Source organism: Lethenteron reissneri, chromosome 51 (genome assembly GCF_015708825.2).
Source record: "Lethenteron reissneri isolate LAM-NWPU_2019-01 chromosome 51, ASM1570882v1, whole genome shotgun sequence".
In the NCBI taxonomy this organism is placed as follows: Eukaryota; Metazoa; Chordata; class Hyperoartia; order Petromyzontiformes; family Petromyzontidae; genus Lethenteron; species Lethenteron reissneri.
In genome coordinates, this window is record NC_083829.1 from 2,955,837 (window position 1) to 2,971,890 (window position 16,054).

General features: G+C 41.3%; 1 protein-coding gene across 1 annotated transcript in view; it reads left to right on the forward strand.

Annotated features, from left to right (window-relative positions):
* Positions 1-3,301: 3,301 nt before the first annotated feature.
* Positions 3,302-16,054, forward strand: part of SUCLG2 (succinate-CoA ligase GDP-forming subunit beta) — a 138,290-nt gene continuing 125,537 nt past the window's right edge. The window contains exon 1 of the mRNA XM_061572672.1: positions 3,302-3,425. Coding sequence (XP_061428656.1) covers positions 3,345-3,425 — 81 coding nt within the window. The 5' untranslated portion in view covers positions 3,302-3,344. The remainder of the gene's footprint in view (positions 3,426-16,054) is intronic.

Here is a 16,054-nt window from a genome sequence, read left to right on the forward strand (position 1 = left end):
TTTTAGATTTGCAAATGTTATAAGCAATGGGTTCGTGTAACTCCTCCAGCCACTAGAGGCTGCTTACATTCACCACATCCTGGACATTATTGTGAAACCTGAAAATACATTCAATTGCGGAGTCGGGATGGGGACATTTGTTTTCACCCGAATGTGTAGGAAAGTTTCGAATGAAATAGTAGAAGTCATTGAATGCGTGCGTAATCAACCTGGTTTATTTTTGCACAAAATACATAAATTCCGCAAAACAATGAAGCTTTCCAGCACCCGCGTTATGAAGTAGCCAAATAAAGAAAAACGTAGTGTATTACATGATTTATGGCGTGCAAATACAAGTCATAAAACCTCAGCCATCATCGTTAACACTTCCTTATAGCATACAATTTATAATAGCAAGGCAAACATGTACAGCAATGGTATTTTTTTAGACTGGAAAAAAGCAATATTTTCCCAGTGCTTTCAAAGCATCACGTTGTAAACACGTGTTCTCTCAATTGCAAGTCAGTAAAATTATATGGTTCCCCCTTCACGTCTGATTTTGAAGATCGGCCACTCTATACAGCAAGTCACCCTCCTCCCTTCCTTACTGAACAACTTGCCCCGAACATTTGTGCGTGAAAGTGAAGCTAATGAATGTGACATGAATTCGGAAAATTTCATAATTTCAATTAGATTGAACACCTTGGATCTGACGGCTGAAACGGAGGACGCTAAATGATGCTGCCAAAGAAAAGGGATTAAGATTGATTGAGGCTCATTCTCCAATCACGGGCAACCACGATCAATTGGAACTGTTGTAAATAATGGACAGGGGAAGGTATTGATTCTTATGCCATTAAGTGTGTAAGTGAATAAATTGGCAGTGGTTATGTCGGATATTTTTCCGAAGTGTATATTACTATAATTAGATTGAACTTGAGAAGAAGAATAATCTTGTTCTTTCCCTGCCCCATTAATGTATAACAATTAGGGAACAGTATGTTAAACTTGACTGTCACATGGGTGAGAGTGGAGGTCTCATGATTCTTTGTAAATCAGAATAGACCTCTTGTACGTTTACACATCGGTCACGGCATTAAAAAAACATCAGACGGATGAACATTACATAAATGTACATCACTGGACCTCCTTTGCCAGTACCAAAATATGAAAATAGGGTTTCCCCTTTTTACTGGCAACAAAACATGTGTTAAGATGTTAAAACACCAAACTGAAATACAGGTAAAATAATGAATGCAATAAAACGGATAAATAAATATATCTATCGATCTATAGTACTGTACTATATAAATAAGAATGCAATTACGTTTCTTCACTATTTTGCTTTTATGTGTCATGTTTTTTTTACTATACATGAAAAAAACCCATTATTTTCAAGATAAATTGTCTGTTTACAATATCTTATGATTTATTTATAGTATTAAATGGTAAGTTCCAAAGGCTGGGGAATGCATCCTCATAATAACAATGTTATAAATTATTCAACATACGACGTTTCAATGTACAAACTTCGCTTCAGGCACGCATCTCCTTCGTATATCGCTTACGTGTAGGCAGGGGCGGCCCCAGACGAGCTTGCCAGCAACTGGCGCCCTTAGGGGCCGTCCATAAATGACGTCACGTACCTAGGGGGGGGTCAGACATTTGTGACAATGTATGACAGGGGGGGAGGGGAGAAATGTGACGTCACATCAAAATGCGCACATTTAAATAAATATAGACAACACGTTCTACTTAATTAAATAGACTTTTTAATACATGTTTTCTCCTACAACATCAGAGTGCAGCGCCACATTAAATACGCACTACAATGACAATAGTTTAAAGCGATTTGAAGCATGTTTTATTTTGGGGGGGGGGGCAGAGCTTTGTGACGTCATAATTGAGGGGGGGTCTGACTTTTTGTGACGCCGTGTGATGAAGGGTGGGGGTAGTAAAAAATCTTCCAAAATCGCGTGACGTCATTTATGGACGGCCCCTAAGGCGAACCACGCAATCAGCGCCCCCATCTCCAAAACCCCAAGGGCAGATCTCGGCTGAGGTTTTTGGTAAAATGGAAAACTACTTGCCCCTGTTTCCCGTTTAATGTTTTTTATGCATATTTTTTAAAAACTGCTTTTGACCAAGGGAGATGATATGACTCAAACTACAGGTGACCTGACACTAGATGACAAGGCCGTAGCCATGGAGTCAATATTGGGCGGGACCAAATCTTCCAGGGTGTCTGGGGGTCCCAACCCAGAAAAATATTTACATTTGAAAACTCATTTCCTGCCTAAAATATTACAAAATTCACGAACACATAGGATGAGCTTTTTATTTTATTTTACAATAATGTCTAATAGTGTATTGTATTACATTGCTCTGTTTTTACTTTGTTACCATTTCTTGTTTCATTGTATGTAATGGCAGAGATCAGGGATTAATAAAGAACAACCATAACCACAATCATATGAACATAAATCTATGCATTGATTTATATGAAGACAAGTCCAGATATTGTGGCCAAGGTTTAGCAAATTGTTATTTTTATTTACATAGCATAGCAATTATTTTATTGCAATATATTGGGGGGGGGGGGCATTTTGAGCATATTTGATTATTGGGGGGGATGTGTCCCCCCCAATACAGGATATATTATAATTACGTCCTTGCTAGATTATAATGTAGATGAATATTACAACAGGTTTAAAGCTATCCTACTTAAATAGCTGTGGACGCCTATGATATTCGGCATATTGTAAACAAAATATGCATGTTTATACTGAACTGTGAAACTCCTTTAATACCTTCATATTTTTAATCTTTGTTGACACGTGACGAATTTGTAGCAGAAAAAGTTTAGGCCGACTACGCTGCGATTTACGGTATTCATTTTTTCAAGTAAATTAAATATTTTACGTGATAACATTCTCAGAAATGTTGAGAAATTTCTGATAATTAATATTTTCTCCGTAATAATGACATCCTTATTTTACTTGTATTTTTTCTTCAATTGTATTTTTTCCCTCGAATTTGGCACCCCACTTAACTTGGCGCCAGAGTTCGACTGCCTCCATGGGCGGATTGGTCGTCCCTGCTTGTCAGTAGTTTTTGGGCAAATTCGAAAATTAAAAACACGCGACTCCTGTCATAGCTTCGGTAGACAGAAGCCATCCGCCACGGGTTGTATTGGGGCGGCTGATGTAGGGGGGGGGCAGCCGGGTGGGTGGGCGGAGTTTTCTTTTAGAACGAGGCGGGCATGACGTCACGACACGAGGCGTGACGTCACGCTGGCGTGTCACCACACTGGGAACGCTTAAGTGACGTCACCCCGCGGGCCGCGTGTGCAGAGACGAGAAGCAATGGCGACGCTAGGAGCTGCGCGGCGTTCAGCCCTCTCGTTCCGCAGGGCGCTCACGGGAGACCTGTTGGGCAAACACCAGGTCTGTGTGTCTCTCTGTGCGTCTGGCTGTGTGTGCGTGAGGGGGATGGAGGTTGCGGGGGGTAGGGGTGGTTGTTGACCACTTTGCTGTTTTTTCCTGGATTTTTCTGTTACTTTAAGATGTTTTCTTGTTCATATTTTTTGTTTGTTGCGGTTGCACCAGATTCAAAAGCCGAATTGCTCACAGGGCTATGCCTAATCAATGAACTGAACTCCTTTCGGGTGCCGTTACCGACCTGCACGGAGTGCTACTCACTTGACAGCACTTGCCCCAACAGTCTGTTAAGGCTGTACGGGGGATCTTTGACTTTGTGTGTGCATCTGCCGGTCGTCTCCGTCGTAGGTCAACACATGGAACCCGCCGGGTCTGTTCCCGTGACCTCCGTGCTAGCGGCGAGACCTTTCGACGCGATAGCCTCAGAGTGCACCTAGCCTGGCACAGGCGCCGTGGTGATGTCACGGGCAGAATGGCGGGTGTTGTTGTGGTTGTGGTTGTTGTGTGCTTTGCATGCAAGGCCACGCTGCTGCTGTTTCGTGCTCCGTTGTGTGAAGTTGTTAGTGCCGAGGTCGTCATTCCGGGGAAGTTGGAGTTTAAAGGGCAAAAGAGTTGCGAACCGGTGGTTTGCCTGTTGCTGATTACTTATAGAATGCAATTAAGTTTATGGTGCTGATGTTGCTGCTGCTGCGTTTGGCAGTGGTGCAAACAAGCACAATTAGGGACGACAAAAAATAACTCCCAGCAGATTGGGTCCAATGACACCGTGGCCTTGAAAGAGAGAGATTAAAAAAAAACTTTTGACGTTTCAGGCAACGACGCTTTGACAGCGCACACGCGAACATTATTAGTTTCGCGCGTGCTGTGTGGCAATTGGTAACGAGGGGACAAGAGTGTGAGGAGGTGATTTGCGTTGAAGGGTATGAGTTGGGGTTAATAGCTCTGCAATGTTGGGAAGTTTTGCAGCGTGATATTTGTCATTTAGATTGTTAAAATTAAGAGTTATTAAAGTTTCGATTTAAAGCTTTCGTGACTGCAGGGATTCATATTCTTAGGACGCTGTCTTTTCGACAGCTCTTCTTCACCTGAGGACGACTGCTTGTGTTGTGGCTGAAGCGTCGTGAGAATAAAATATTTTATTATTATTTTATTATTTACCTTCTACGTTACTTTATCGAAAAATCCATGAATAGTTATTAAAGTACCAGTTGAAAGGGTAAAAACCTATTACTATATTTTGCCACTGGTAAAGGAGGTCTCATAGTGTAAATGCTTACCCCGAGCTCTCGATACTCTGATAGTGCGCTTTTTTTGAGTTGTATGCCTTTTGGCGTCATCTTGTCCAACACCAATGGAGACTAGGCTCTAGGAAAAGCTGTCTCGGGTGTGGACCAATCAACTTCAAGGACAGTTCATATCATTATCATCATCAGAGTTGTTTCTTTTTGTTTGCATTTTGACTGCTTGTGTTGTGGTTATTGCAAACATGATGCCTTGTATAAAGGTGTCAGTTTTTGTACCAGTTGAAAGGGTAAAAACCTATTACTATAGTTATTAAAGTGTTTGAACGGCTCGTTCTCTACGTCCTAAATGTGTGTAACGTTCTTAAACGCATCCAGATTATTTGGTGTCCGCTGTTCTGTCAATTTTCCCTAAAAGTATTTAACTTGAGCAGCATATATGAAAGACGCTATGTAGAGCAAAAAAGCCGATCGCATACCCAGAGAATAATATGCAGGTATGAAGCATCCCTGAGTTATTTTAACGTTATCTTATTAAAAAAACAGGTCCAAAATTGAATAAGCAAGAGGAGTGGGTTTGTGGGCATGCAATACAAATGTATGCACCGTATCGCAGACTACTGTGGTTTGTGCTCCTTCAAAGGAGGAAAAACCACAATACTCTCTCTTCCGATTCCGTAGTCGTGGCTAGGGACCTCGAGATTGGCCATTTAGCTCCTGAACAAATTGCCATACGCAAGAATATGACTTAACAACCGCTATGTTGTCTGTAAAGTTACATTTGCATTGCATAACATGTATACGTCTGATGGTTATAACATGGTTTTTTGCTGTGAAAGCCTCAATCGGTGATTTTGGTCTTTTGGGTCATAAATACCGTGCAGCAAAACGTGTAAAAGTTCCCTGCTGGGCAGTATCGTTTTGTGCATTTGCAGTCAAGTGTGGCGCGCGCCACGTGCACATGCTATGTTTAAGTGAAAGCATAACCCTTGAGTGTGTTTTGGAATACGCGTCGAATTTGTAATTCGTGCACGGTTTCGAGCAGCCCGTCGCTTCACTGAAGCCAGCGAAAGGACCTTGGAAGTGGACAAGGGCAAAGGTCGCTTGAAGGACATCGTCGTTTGAAAGCGCTTTTTTAAAAAAATGTGACCAGAAAACCAGACTAGGCCCAATTAAATAGTTAAACATTCATTTTCAAGACTGACTTAGCGAGTGTTTTTCGTGAAGCGGGTTGCAAGTTCCGCGCACAAGCACACCGTTTTTCAATATTATTTCACTTATCATACCCGTCGTGAGTGTTTGCAGTACATATTGTACTTTAAATGAGTTCACGTAAGTTCGTCAGCATTGAGAAACTTCGGTCTGCAGAGTCGGTAGCCACATTCCACGAACCAGTTACCTCCAGAATGAAGGATAACAAGAGGGGGTTGGCACATCGTGTGAGAGAACTCTGGGACTAACTGGTCATTGTTGGATTGTGTGTGCTTGTGACCATGCTTCTACGGCGGTTTGATGTGCTTTGCGCGATTAGGCCAGCTCCTTGTAAAGTTCCATGCAAGGGTTTTCACAGGCCATGGATACCCAATATGGCACAAGTCTGATGTGGGGCTAGCGAGTCATTTTGGATGACCTTTGAAATGCAGTAAAATAACCCCTATAATCAGTTTTTCATCATTGCATCGTCACTATTGACAATAAACCAGAGCTTGTTTTTTTACAGATTAAGTTGCATAACAAGCACATTTCTGTCACAGACTGGAATTGACTAAAGTAATTTAAAAGGCATTAGTTGTGCATAATCAATCTTTCTTTTTGGTATTTTATGAAATGCGTATGGATTTCAGATGCTTAAATTTAACAGCACAAATACTCGCAGCAGTCTATCGCTGTTTCTACTACTTTCAAAGTGTGAAGGGGGTTATTTTTCATAGCTTATATTGAATTCGAATGAAGCAGAGGAAGACCAGCTGAAGAGAGGACCAGGCAATATCAGAGGGTTTGATGGCCACCACTTGTTGTGAACAACTAAGTAAAATAATGGATGGAAATGGGGGAGGCTTTTGCACAGCAGTGGCAGTCTTGACAACAATACCAAGTGTTTTTTAAAAATCTGTGCAAATAGCTTAAAGGAACCTGACAATAAACTACACACAACAGATCCAAATTATGAATCAAAATATTGCAGTTGAATTTCAGTAAACATATTTCGTCTTTTATTTCCAGTTTGGCCTGAATCTGTCCACTGTGTACATTTTATGTGAAAAAGGTATTTTCTAACTGTACCAACATTTCTTATATTTCGCTGTGGATTTAAGTTTGTAAGAAAAGTTATGTGTGCGCACGCATTATTTCAACAGGCATCTTGAGAGACCAGCCTATGGTTCACCTTCTTGGTTTTTTCGGTAAGTCACGTAGAAGGGAAATAATAAAATAATACAAATAAAACATTCTCACGACGTTTCGGGCGCAACGCAAGCAGCCGTCCTCAGGTGAAGAACAGGGCTGTCGGAAAGACAGTGTCCGAATGACAGCGTCCAAATGGAGTTCATTCGGATGCTGTCTTTTCGACAGCCCTGTTCTTCACCTGAGTATGGCTACTTGCGTTGTGGCCGAAACGTCGTGAGAATTTTATTTAATAGTTTTATTTTTATTTTATTATTTCCCTTCTATGTGACTTTACCAAAAGAACCAAGAAGATGAAGCCCTGCAGTCACGAAAGCTTTAAATCGAAATTTAAGGCTATGGTTAGTAGAGAGGTCCTGAGTTTAAATTTCATTGGTGGCTTGAGGCTAACACACTGCTGACTTTTTAAACAATGTAATGATTTGTTCAAGGCCAGGATGTACTGGCCTTGACACAAATCATCTGCTATAAATATTCTCGGTGCACTCGTAAACTTTTCTTTGTGAAAAGAAGAAAAATCACAATTTTATAGATGAAACAAAGTGGCCAATGAGAGCAGATTGGAACGCTAATTGGAAAACTTAACTTCGTAATGAAATGCAACATACCAGTGTGTGCCCAAAGTAGACAGTTGTTAATTCATTTATATAACCTCTTATCCAATGGATTGGAGGCATGGACTTTAACAGAGAAAATGGAACAAGCTGACATGTATTCCTTAGACATGTGGAGAGATTCCTGCTTTGAAAAACAAGTGGGATTGGGCAGGGCATGTCACTCAAGTTCAAGTTTAATTTTTTTGGTATAGCCTTGTGAGCCATGCGGCTCTTAAGTCGGGTGCAACCGCAACAAACAAAATATGAACATAGAACATCTTAAAGCGACGACGCGTCACAGAAACATCCTGGAATAACCAGCAAATATTCCAAAAAAACCCCATTATTAATACGCTGTGTGGAAAAATCCCAATGTGGTGCAAGTCAACAATAAAAACCATAAGACAATTTAGATTAACCATATGTTTTCGAATCACCAAAATAAAGCTATAAAAACAGTGTAACAGCAGTAATCACTCGGAAGGCTGATGTCCAGTGGGAAAGACTAATGATAGTGACAGCCTAAGGAGGGAACACAATAAGTGTTTCTTAAGATGGAGCAATAAAATGTGCCTGTATGCATGAGCTAGTTAGATTGCATAGAACAACTGAGAAATGCTAATGACCTGGGGAAAGGTGAGGCCTTCATCCAAAAGTGGATAGATCATGTCCAGTAATGATGAAATCATTGTAAGCTATACACCGTTTTGTGTTTTCCCCCCTAGAAGGCTGTTTAAAATGTATTTTAAATGTATAGCTTGACTGGAAGCTGAAGCTAGTGAGAATTTAATTTTATTATGTTCGATTTTTATTATTTTATTATTTCCCTTCTACGTGACTTTACCGAAAGAACCAAGAAGATGTAAGCTTCACTTTTCAAAGTGGCACAAACTTTTTCAGTTCAGACATTATTGCCAAACGTATAGCATCAAGAGGTTCTTCCAGGAAATGCAAAGTCTGTGTGCACAAATGTTATCCTCCGTGTAAAGTCAACCTGAAAAGGTCGGGTATGAATGTTCAAATAAAAAAAAATATGAAATAAAATCGGACCACATATTGTACGCATTGCGGAACTATGCGAGAACGATAATGTCTCTTAACTTTAAAAACGCTCTGCTTGTATTTAGCTTCATCATAATTATGTAGTGCTGTGTACATTGCAGTGCCAGGCATGGAGAATTCCTCATCCAGCAGTGAATTGACAAGGGCTGTGCGTGTACGCTGTAGTGATATATTCGTGAGTAAAACATAGCAGTGTATAATGTATTCAATTACCTTGCATCTTTATACAGATAGTCCCCGAGTTACGTCTGTCCGACTTACGATATTTCGATTTTACGATGGCGATAACGATACGACAAAATTATAAAATATTTTACATTTCGCGCGGCAGGCAAGCGCAGCAGCGTACGAGCGATTTCATTTTAGGGTTACCACGATACGATACGTTCAATGCATGTTAAAAGTTTGTATAGCAGATAGGATTGTTTCCTTGAAAAAAACTTTCTTTTAAATTGCAGCTTATATAGGTAGGCTAAGAATTTACCTTGTTTTATTTTTACTTTACATTTTACTGTGCAATACAGTATTGTAATTAATAAATACATACAGTATATAGTTTATACAGTACTGGTACTGTAAATTGCTCTGTTTTGCTAAATTATCACCATTCTTTAAGACTCCTGGGTAGGCTAGGCCATCTTCGACTTACGATATTTTTGACTTGCGATGGGGTCGTCGTAACGCATCTCCATCGTAAGTAGAGGACTACCTGTAATTGCAAAGTGATTTTACAATTACAGCACTTCTTACCATTTGTACTTTTTCTTGTTTTGCCCTTTGCTTTTCAATTTCTCAAAACTCCTCAGTCATGAACCAATAAGAAGTATGGGACTATATATTTAACGTACATGGTGTGTGAATAAAGTTAATAGTTCACACGGCGTTTTACGTTAAACACTTCACTTTCATAATACACGTTTTTGGGTTAGATCGCGTTATTTATAAATGTGTCGTAACCCTCCACCACCCGACACGGCGAATCAGCAAAAAAGTGTCACGTTGACAAAATACAAAAAGTTCACTACTTTAGCCCAGTGAATCCACAACATTTCCAGTTTTTGAGTATTACGACGTTTCGCTGGTAATTACATCCAGCATCATCGGGCAATTCACACACGTGAACTTTGTTCACACACGTGCGAAAGGAGGATACGGAGGATAGTTCATCGTTGGCAGAAAGTAGGCCTGTGCTACGTGGTGTGTGCCCTGGAGCAGAAAGGCCAGCCCAGTAAGGGTCATTGCATACTCGTGTCAGCAGTGGCCAATAGAAAAGTGGGGTGTCCAGATTACTGCCTGTGTTGAGCTATTTGTGTGCGTGTATGGGCAGGTATTAAGCCTAGCTTTAAAAAATGCAACCTTAGTAATAATAATAAAGACAGTTGTAAATTATTAATTACAATCCATTGTCAATCCAACAGTGGATGAAAGCTTCACGACGCTTTGTCGGTCATGGGTTTTTTTTCCAGATCATATTTCCCCACGCTGGTCAGTGCAGATTGGTGAAGTTGTGCCTTGCCCAAGACCGGTTCAGATGACACTCGCCTACAGATGTTATCTGTGACCCGGAGTCGAACTCGATTCGTTGGGTTCAAAGTTAAGCGAGTTAACCACTGTGCCGCTCCTCACCCAACTCCACCACCACCCACCGCCCCCTTGTACATGTTGCAATAAGAATAATGAAGATCGTAATTAATTAATAATCCTCACTTTCATCAAGCCTATGGGTTTCCCTTAATTAAACTCGGGAGGATGTGTTACTCTACACTGGCTCACCAATATATTAATTGCAATACGAATTAAATTAGGCACGCACCATTAATTATCCGCAATCTTACATTTGCTTGTCGAAACAATTACAGGCGTTGTTTATTATCGGGAACAAATAATAAACAGTAATTTGACAGTTATTTAAATAGCAACAGCTCTATTATTGATTTGTTTGGGAAAGCGGTTCTTAGCAAGGAATCTGCTCAAGTAAAACATATTTGCATTTCCACCCCCACTCGAGTTGATTTTTTATTGTGCAATGTAATGAGTTAAGTGATATATGGATACGTGTTGGTTTTTGCCGAGTGTTTCTTTGTTAAAAGTTTGTTTGCATGCGGCTAACTTTTTCTTACTGCAGCGCGCAATGCTCCTGGATAAAAGCTTTCCACCTATTTAATGTAATCTGTGCATTTATACACGATTCAATGCGCGTTATCAGCCTAATGTATTCCTCAGAAAGCACTCGGTTTGATAGCACGTTGCATGTTTATGGAATTGCCTTCCTGCCATTGTTAAGTGTTTCACACAGTGGTGTTTAGTTTTGAATGCAGCCCTCAAATTGTCCTATCAAAATGCCTCTCTTTTCTCTGCAGTCCTGCCATTATTGCCTGCAGGGAGCCAAAATGTCCTACATTTGTGGTTCATAATTTATGCTTTACAAACCGATGAACATATGTGTGACATTATGCTTTTTTTTTACTTATGCAGCTGTTGTAATGTGTGACTCGAATATGATTTTACTCCACATTGTGATCTGGCCACATCATTCATGACATTTTGCATTGCGTTTGCTCAGCCTGTCGTAAAAGAAACAGGTTTTTTTTCCTACGCAGAGCTTTTCTTTTGCCAGTGGCATTTATAGACGTGATTTGACAGACATGTGGGAAGCTCCGAATGCAGCGTTTGTGTACGCAGGATTGATTTAGGAGGGTATTTCCCCCCTTTGCACAACATTCATATGACAGCTATATCATGTGCCGTAAATGTGCTATTTAGAATCTATTGTACGGGGTAAATAACATTATGTGGTCCGGCAAATTAGTGCAGCGTCGCATTTTTTAATGCCGATTCTGTGACCTTACTGGCCCAGGCTGTTAATGTCCAGTTGGCTTGCCGTGATGTGGCGGTACTACTACCACCATGTGTTTGTCGTACGATACAAGATCCACAATCGTATTGTCTGTTTTTGAAAAATATCGTGATTAAACCTGGCTAACTTAAAATTTTCTGATAAAATTTCCTGACGATTTTTTTAAAAATGAATTATCAATAATTAAAGTTCAAACTATTATAATCAAAATTCTGAATGAATAGCTTTTATTCTACGTTTGAAGTTAGTGCTTTGCGAAACGTTTTCCAGATAAATTGACAGCATGGTGGTTATGATGTCACAAATATCTTGACGGCACGTGTTTTGCGAGCATTCGCGATTGTAAAATTGAAGTGAGTTAAATGAGCATTTTGTTGAGTGAGCTGCAGTAAATAAAAATGGAGAGTCTTTGAGTTGTACTGCAAGTACAGTGCAGTGATCCCTCGTTTATCGCGGTTAATGGGGACCGGAACCCCTCGCGATAGGTGAAAATCCGCGAAGTAGGATTGGCCCCCTAAGAATTTCCGTATATGTGTGTGTGGGTACCAGAATGTTTAAAATATGTATATTTATACTTTATATATATATTTTACTTAAATCTATTTAATTATAAAACCTTAATATTATACATTCACTCTCTCTCTCTCTCTCATACGATACGTATTATGGTGTTCTACACTCACCAATGACAGTAGTATCTTGAGACTTGACTCCAGTAATGACGACGATGACAATGACGATGACAATGACGACGATGACAGACCTGTGCAGTTCGATGAATGTGATGATGAATGATGATGATGTTACTGCACAGGTATAATGAGGCCTTTAAAAAATCCGCGATGCACTGAGGCCGCGAAACTTTAACCGCGAAGTGGCGAGGGATTACTGTAATGTACTAAATCGTCATTTCATGAAACACAATGTTGTGAAATATGAAGTCGCGGTGGCTCTATTGTCCAGTAACAAGTAGAGAACCCATTCAGATGTTAAGTTGCCCATTCTCCAAAGTGCTGCGATATGGCTCGCCAAGTTTTTTTTTGGTAGGGCAGTAAAACAGACATCTCCCAACGAGCTGTTTATTTCAGTAGTCATGGACTCTTGCTTTGCAGCGGTGCCAAATACGGTGCGGGGTTAAGCTGGGTTGCGACATTTGCAGTGGAACATTTTCAAAAGGGTTATTTATGCTGCTTGGAGGGTCCTCATTTGCCCCCTTGGAGGTGACGCTTTTGTTAAGGACGCACCTATGGAGTTAGAGGCAGGGCTCTTTGGGCGACCCTGCCTGGTAAAAGTCGGTTCTCTTTCGTGATGTTCCAAAGCTTTGAAATATCATGCGGGCTGCTTTCTCGCAGCAACTTCTACACTGCAAGGTCATCGGCTGCTCTCTTGCATTGCCTCGGTGACCACGTGGCATGCACTGTCTCATCTGCAGTAACGCGCTCCGCTGCCATTAACAGAGGACTTGGGGGCCGTCCATAAATTACGTCACACGATTTTGGACGATTTTTGACCCCACCCCCTAGTCACACGACGTCACAAAAAGTCAGACCCCCCCCCCCCTCAAATATGACGTCACAAAGCTCTGACCCCCCCCCCACCCCCAAATAAAACATGCTTCAAATCGCTTGAAACTATTGTCATTGTAGTGCATGACCATCAGCACTCGTGAGCGACATCTGAACAAGCATTTGAACCAACAAACCCCCCTTTACCAAACCGCACTGACCATCCTGGCGAAGTATGGTCCAACAACCCCCGTGACCGACATGGCATATGGTGGCCTCATCAGGGGATTGTCTTTTGTCTTATTTGTATGCCATTGCATTGTGGTGGTCAGATGCCTTGTATTACAAATATGTCGAGACACCGTGAAGTGGTATCTATTGATTGTCTGTTGTCCACATGTGCCACAGATAAAAAATATTCTTGCACAACTGGAGATATTTTATCAGCACTGCAGCCTGCGAAGAGCCAGGGTGTTGGAGATATAAATTACAGATTTTCGAGCCCGGTTTTAACTGGGTCCAGCAAACAGGGCCATGGGGTAATTACAAGTTGAGCTCTGCTCTCATTTCATACATTTCCACACAACTAAACGCCCTTCATTCCCACATCGATATTGAAAGCTTGCTTGGGTTATCTAGCCCACTTAAAATTATTCTATTTCAGACTGAAAGTTCGGAGGTAGTGCTGGTGTTTTTTTAAATTTAATGACGTTTGGAGGCCAATGCATGGAGACATCAATTAACAATCTATTTATATTTGAAAATGATGTATGGATCCATTGCGACAAATGCTTTTTTCAGAGGGAGTTGGTATATGCAGTTGTAGGCGCCGTTGTAAGTAGGAGGTAATGAGTCACATAACGGTGAAATGGACTATTTAATGTTCTCGAATACAAATGATGCTCTGCTAGATGCAGGCAATTGTAGTGCTTTTCAATAATATTTTGGTCGTATATTTAGGTGGTGGTTGTGAGGTTTATGGGAGTTATTGCCCCTTGCAATCAGGGGTTTCGAGCCTGTGGCTCATGACGACTTTGAGGCCTGTATGAGGCATGCGAAATACATGTTGCATGGGGTAAGTTGAAGTTGCCGTTATGAAATTGCTTGCCCACACCACTGCTCGCACTATAAGGAGCTCGAGAGACACGAGAGTGTGCCACGCTGGTCCTACATCTTGGAAGAGATAAGAGTCCTCGCAAAACCCACAGCACGCGACCTGCCGATGGACTCTCCGTGGTGTCCCCCCCCCCTTTATACTTCCGCGTGGACAAAGATCAAACCGCCGACCTTTGGATTGCAAGTCCAAGTGTGCTGGCCGTTATGCCCACTGTGGAAGCATCCCCCAGGACCGTATGCCGGAGTGAAATGACTTGCCTCAGCAGTTTCAGAAGGTAGCCCCTGGAGTTGAGACGCTAAAGAGTGAATAGCTCAAGAAGTTAGTTTCGCAAGGCGCAGTGTTGGAGTTGACATGATGTGTGTCACTAGCAATCTCTCTCGTTATGGCTTTTATTGGTGAGAGGTGGGTCAACTTGAAATTGGCTTTTTACCGTTTTTTCAAGCACTAAACGACCCCTTGGTGGATAGTTTGAGGGGTAGTGGGCAATTGCATTCAGAAGTTCTTATAGTTCTTTACTGTAAATGATTTTGTAGTGAAGCCAAAGCACACTGCTCAAGGTGGTGGAGGTGATGGTAATGCCTCACCTGGAGCCGAATGATGGGAACGGTCCCCTGTCTGTGTATTCTTTATCACTCCGATGCGTGATGTCTTTATCGCTCCGAGGTTTGGAGTCCCTTAAATGCCCCAAAAACACAATTGAGCTATCGGCATCACGCCATGAGGCAAATTGTCCATTCGGCCTCTCGCGAAGCAGTGCCTTGCCCTGTGTGTTAGTAAGAGAATTGCCCACAGAAGCAGGTACCACACAACTACCTCCGAGATCCTTTCAGGTGATCTCTTGTCCACATTGGGGCACAATTTTTTTTCCCAAACTCCCTGCTATAATTTTTGTTGCATATTGGTCAACCCATTTTCTATTATAATCCTCAGAGCTACAATTCTGCCAAATTCAGTGAATAGCCAGATTTAACGTGATTTTTTTAAATTGTGCAGTCGTTGGTGACCTGGCTGAGACTTGAAACTCAAACTTAACCACCTGCTTCAAATCTAGAATTAACCACCTGGTTTAATCACAGGTGGCTAAAACCTGGATTCCAACTCAGGTTTCCAGCGGTGCCGGTTCTTTGTTGTGATCCCCGCAGCCACCCAGCCACTTCCCCAAATGCCAATTTTTGTCTGAAATAATGAGGCCACTTTTAATAATAATAGGTCCAAAAATAAAAAAAACGCAGTCTGGCTTTAAAGGAACATCAAGTGACATGTGCTTTTTTAGCTGTGTTTTTAACACTTGCCAAGAGAGAAGTTGTACCCAACAGTGTCGAATGAAAGTTGTCGTTAAATTTTTTTTCGCGGAAATTATTGTTTCGGGTGTTAGAGTAACTCTGGTGCTCCGAAACATCTCCCCTCTTGCCCCATGCTGTGCCCCTGGTCACAGTGACCCGACCTGCAAACACACGCTGTTCGTTATTGTGTTTATACTTGAGAATGTTGAGGAAACACGATCCGACCTCTCGCTCTCTGTTTTATTCCCAATGTAAGCGGATGTAATCGTCACATTGCATTTTTCCTGATCCCAGTTTGTCGCCCACAATGTTAAGTTGTTTACAAATTTATTTCGGCACATCTGAGATGGTTGATATAATATAAGAATACTATAATTTAAAATTATTAAGCACCCTTAAACAATCTCTCTCGGGGCATATTTTTGAGGCCTCTTATATATGAATTGGGTACGACTAATCCACAAAAGATTTTAAGAGATGTGTTGAAGGGACACAGCTGGAAACCAATTTTGAGCATTTATAGCGAGGGCAGTTATTGAAGGTGGACCTGGATCACAATGATACATATCAA